The 5,606-nt window shown below is 32.3% G+C and overlaps 1 protein-coding gene across 1 annotated transcript; it reads left to right on the top strand.

Annotated features, from left to right (window-relative positions):
- The first annotated feature begins 218 nt into the window (after window positions 1–218).
- Window positions 219–4,260, top strand: chrm1a (cholinergic receptor, muscarinic 1a). Its single transcript, XM_073820950.1, has 2 exons — window positions 219–858; window positions 3,230–4,260. The coding sequence occupies exons 1-2, from the start codon at window positions 219–221 to the stop codon at window positions 3,847–3,849; spliced, it is 1,260 nt and encodes a 419-aa protein (XP_073677051.1). The 3' UTR covers window positions 3,850–4,260.
- Window positions 4,261–5,606: the final 1,346 nt, after the last annotated feature.

The raw sequence follows: 5,606 nt of genomic DNA, 5'->3' as shown, positions 1-5,606 counted from the left end.
AACCTATTTTTCTGTCTACACAGAATGATCAAACATCAGGAATCCCCTAAAAGATGCGATACCAAGCATGCACTGGACTTTTAAAAGACGACAGATAATCTCATCAATCCTGCCATCTTCAGTTAATAATGAACGCCACTTCATTTGCGCTGAATCTCTCTAGTTTAATCAACGGGACAGATGTGGCGGTCTCTGGTCCCATCACCTGGAGGACGGCTATGATCACTCTTATAACCGTCCCCCTCTCCATCATCACCATCATAGGCAACGTCCTGGTCATGATCTCTTTTCGGCTCAACCCGCTGCTGAGGACAGTGAGCAACTACTTCCTCTTAAGCTTAGCTGTGGCCGACTTGATTTTGGGCGCCGTCTCGATGAACCTCTACACTACCTACATCCTGATGGGCCAGTGGTCTTTAGGAAACCTAGCCTGCGATATGTGGCTGGCGTTGGATTACGTGGCCAGCAACGCCTCTGTTATGAACCTGCTGGCCATCAGTGTGGACCGCTACCTCTCTGTCATGCGACCTCTGACCTATCGGGCCACCAGGACGCCTAAAAGAGCCGCAGTGCTGATAACTCTAGCGTGGTCCGTCTCATTTGTGCTTTGGGCTCCAGCCATTTTGTTCTGGCAGTATATAGTGGGTGAACGGACTGTTCCAGAAGGAGAGTGTGCGATCCAGTTTTTGTCTCAGCCTGTGATCACGTTTGGGACGGCCATCGCTGCGTTTTATCTGCCTGTAAGCATTATGGTGGCGTTGTACTGGCGGGTGTACCGTGAGACAGAGAAACGCTCTCAGCAGCTCGCTGGACTCATAGCTTCACAGGGAGGACGCACGGGAAACACATCTCAGGTGGGTTCCATTAACAATCTTTTACACCATGGACTTAAAGAAGCCTCTTCTGCTCACCTCAGTACAGAAAAAATGTTAAAATATTTTTACTACTTAAAATAACTGGGTAACACTTTACAATAAGGTTCATTAGTTAAACATTAGTTAATGTATTAACTAACATGAACTAACCATGAGCAATACATTTGTTACTGTATTTACTAATCTTCATTAACGTTAGTTAACGGAAATACAGTTGTTCATTGTTTGTTCATGTTAGTTCACACTGCATTAACTAATGTTAACAAAAATTTAATAATGTATTAGTAAATGTTGAAATTAACATTAACACAGATTAATAAATGCTGTATAAGTGCAGTTCATTATTAGTTCATGTTAACTAATGTGGTTAACTAATGTTAACTAATGAACCTTATTGTAAAGTGTTACCAATAACTGTTTTCTATTTAAATATATTTTAAAATGTAATTTTTTCCTGTGATCAAAGCTGAATTTTCAGCATCATTACTCCAGTCTTCAGTGTCACATGATCCTTCAGAAATCCTTCTAATATGCTGATTTGCTCTTCAAAAAATATATATTATTATTATTGTCAATATTTAAAACAGTTGAGTAAATTTTCTCAGGATTCTTTGATGAATAGAAAGATCCAAAGATTAGCATTTATCTGAAATAAAAAAGCTTTTGTAACATTATACACTATACCATTCAAAAGCTTGGAGTCAGTATATATATAAAATGTAATTTATTCCTGTACATATCAGAATATTAAAATGATTTCTGAAGGATCATCTGACTGGAGTAATGATGCTAAAAATTCAGCTTTGAAATCACAGGAATAAATTACATTTTAAAATATATTCAAATTGAAAACAGTTATTTTAAAAAGTAAAAATATTAAAAAATTCGACTGTTTTTGTATTTTGGTTCAAATAAATGCAGGCTCCTCCATCAGACTCCATATCATTTATGGTGGAAAAGCAATAACGGAACACACATGTCTTGGAAGATGATGTTAGAAAGTATTTTTTATATACCTTCCTGGATTATAAGAATGGGGAAAAAAGTACATTTGTGACATAAAAAAATAAGAGAAGAGTTTTATATTTACAGTTTTTCTCTACAAGCAAAATGGACAAAATTATGATTTTTAAAAAATTATGATTTTTTTGTTCAATTCTCTACAATGATATACATTAAAAAAAAAAAAATTGTAATTGAAATTAAAACTAACTAAATAAAATAAATTACATTTTAGTTTTTCATTTATTTATTATTATTATTATTATTATTATTATTATTATTATTATTATTTTATTTACAATGTTCAGTTTTATTTTTCAAATTTTTTTACAATTTTCATTTAAGATTTTTGCCATGGTAACTGACTTAAAAATTTAATTAAAATTTAGCCAATGTACTAAAATTAGGTAAAATAAAGGAGGTACAAGCATTAGTGCAACCTGAAAGACAGACCTATCATTTTTTTTTAAATATACTTTTTAAAAACATTTTTTATATGTAATTTTACGTGGTTTTGTAATTCTTTATTTATTTTAGATTGATTTTTATTACAATTTTAGTTTTTTAGTACATCATCGTAAACTTCTTTTAGTTAGTTGCTATGGCAAAAATATTCAATAAAAATTATAAAAAACAAATTGTCAAGAATTTTTTTTTTTAGATTTTCAGTTTTCATTTCAATATATATATATATATATATATATATATATATATATTTTTTTTTTTTTTTTCGGTTATTGAAATGAAAACTGAAAAACTAAAAAAAAAAAAAAAAAAAAAATCTTGACAATTTATGTATATATATTTTACATTTTTACAGTCACAAGTAGCACAGGTATATTTGTAGCAAATGCCAACAATACATTGATTGGGTCAAAATTACAGATTTTTCTTTTCTTTATATATCAAACTTAATTTTTGATTAACAATATGCATTGCTAAGAGCTTCATTTGGACAACTTTAAAGGCAATTTTCTCAATATTTTTGCACCCTCAGATTGCAGATTTTCAAGTAATAAATCTAAAATCTAAATAGTATCAATATTTTATATATTGTCAAATTAAAATATCATATTAAATTGTAATTTCAAAAGATTGACCCTTATAACTGGTTTTGTGCTCCAGGGTCAAATTTGTGTTTCTGATTAAAGCATAAATTTGTTTGACATTGACTACAAGAAACAAACTACTCCTTTGGAGTGCATAGGATCTTTAAATAAGCTTAATACATATTTCTTTCAGTTGAAGTAAACTAATAAACGATATTTATACCGAAGCAAGAGCATTACATTTCTGTCATATATTTTCTGTCTCCCAGAATTCTAGCCAGAGCAATTCCCGCAGTATTGAAGACATCAGACCACAAACAGACCAGAACCAGCACAGAAAGGCACACAGAACCATCTGTCCAATCATCACCCACCGGACAGCAGCGTGGTGGAAGAAACGAAAGGACACCTCATACAGCCATCCTCAGATAAACACGGATGAAAACGACAAATACATTCCACTCAATCCGCTAGATAAAACCACAGACAATAATGACCGTAATGCCACTAAAATGAGCTGCGAATCAGGAAGTCAGCTTTCGCTGGATTCCCTTACAACTACAAACACCGCGCAAACTCCCGTTCGATCGATGAGCACCGGCCAGCAGGGCCGCAAAGCCCGAACCTCAGGTCTGATCAGGGAGAAGAAAGCGGCCAAGACCCTCAGTGCCATTCTCCTGGCGTTCATTGTAACATGGACTCCTTACAACATCATGGTCCTGGTGTCCACTTTCTGTGACGACTGTGTTCCCGGAGGCCTGTGGCAGCTGGGATACTGGCTCTGCTATGTCAACAGCACGGTGAACCCCGTCTGCTACGCGCTCTGTAACAAGCACTTCCGGGTCACTTTCAAGGCACTGCTGCTTTGTAAGTGGAAGGAGCATAAGAAGGGGATCAGATGGACCCCGACCGGAAACGGCTGATTGCGTTATGTTTGTTAGAGTTGGGTTTTCTCTTCATGATATCAGTGGCTTCAGCACTGGTTGACAAATGCTGATCTTTATGATGATGCCAAAGCACATAGTGATCAAAGTTGTGCATCAGATGCAAGTTCAGACTGTCTGTTTGTGAACTTGTGTCTTGGCAGGGCATGTAGCGGTTTTTAAATTTGAAAATCTGCCTTACTTGACACATTCAAAATTGAAAATGTAGCATCTATGTACATTTGTAGGCATATTTGTAGTAATAGCCAACAATACATCGATTGGTTTAAAATGTGATTTTTCTTTTATGCCAAAAATCATTAGGATATTAAGTAAAGGTCATGTTTCGTGAATGTCCCATCAAAAATGTATTAAAACTTAAATTTTTGATTAGTAATATGCTTTAAAGGACAACTTTAAAGGCGATTTTATCAATATTTAGATTAAAAAATAGTAAATCTATCTAAATAGTATCTTAGCCAGATATTGTCAGTGTATATGATATATTGTCAAATTACAATGTTGTATTAAATTGTAATTTCAAAAGATATACTTTCGAACTTTTATATCATTTTTTTTAGTCATTTTTGGTTTTTAAATTGTTTTTTTTTTTTCCATTAGAATAGTATGAAACTTGGTTTTGGCACATGCTATGTAACCCCCCCCCCTCCCAACAAAAAAAGCAGGTACATGCTTTTCAAGCATAAACTTGACATGATGATTAAAGAACAGAAATTGTTAAAAACAAAAATAATAATACATTTTAGTATTATTATTTACATAGTTTGATAAATAAAAAAAAGGGAAAAAATATATAATGTATGTGTATATATGTGTATATATATATATATATATATATATATATATATATATATATATATATATATATATATCTCACTGAAGATTTTTGCCATGGTAACCAATTGAAAGTTTGATGTACTAAAATGAAGTAAAATAAACGTGATACAAGTGTTAGTGCAGCCCGAAAGTCAGAACTGTCGCTTTTAATTTACTTTTTCTGAAACATTTAATATGTAATTTTATATGGTTTTGTAATACTTTATTGTCTTTTATTGTTTTTTTGTTTTGTTTTTTTTTTGCTTAATTTTTTATTTAAATTTTAGTTTTTATAATTTTGGTACATTATCTTAAACTTCTTGCCATGACAAAAATCTTCAATGAAAAAGTTTGAAACAAAGAGAAAAGTTTTTCATTTTTTACTGAAAACATTTTCAGTAAAAAATGTAAACTTTTTTTTTTATATATACAATTGTAGAGACATTTTTATTGGACAAAAATATGTATACAATCATTTTGTTCCATTTTGTTTATAGAGAAAGACCAATGCCAAAAATCCTTAGGTTAAGTAAAGATCATGTTCCATGAAGATATTTTGTACATTTCCTACCATAAATGACTTTATGATGATGCCAGAGCGCATGTGGGCTTGAAAAGATCCTAGTGATCAAAGTTGTGCATCAGATGCATGAAGTTCAGACCGACTGTTTTTTGAAATTGCATCTTGGCAGGACATGTAGCAGTTTTTACATTTAAAAAAAATCTGACTTACTTGACACATTCAAAATAGAAAATGTAGCATCTAGGTACATGCTTTTCAAGCATGAACTTTTATATCACTGTTCAGTCATTTTTGACTGTTTGGATTTTTGTGTTTTGGTTTTTATTTTTATTTATTTTTTACTTGAAATGGTATGAAACTTGGTAAAGGTTTTGGCATATGCTATGTGAACACCAAA

Source organism: Garra rufa, chromosome 16 (genome assembly GCF_049309525.1).
Source record: "Garra rufa chromosome 16, GarRuf1.0, whole genome shotgun sequence".
Taxonomy (NCBI): Eukaryota; Metazoa; Chordata; class Actinopteri; order Cypriniformes; family Cyprinidae; genus Garra; species Garra rufa.
This window is presented reverse-complemented; position numbering and strand designations above follow the sequence as displayed.

Excerpts from the sequence above, each read along its gene's own strand:
- chrm1a (XM_073820950.1), top strand. The coding sequence starts at position 219 with ATGATCACTCTTATAACCGTCCCCCTCTCCATCATCACCATCATAGGC. Across the intron at positions 859-3,229 it reads GGGAAACACATCTCAGGTGG|ACATCAGACCACAAACAGAC; the intron begins GTTCCATTAACA and ends GCAGTATTGAAG.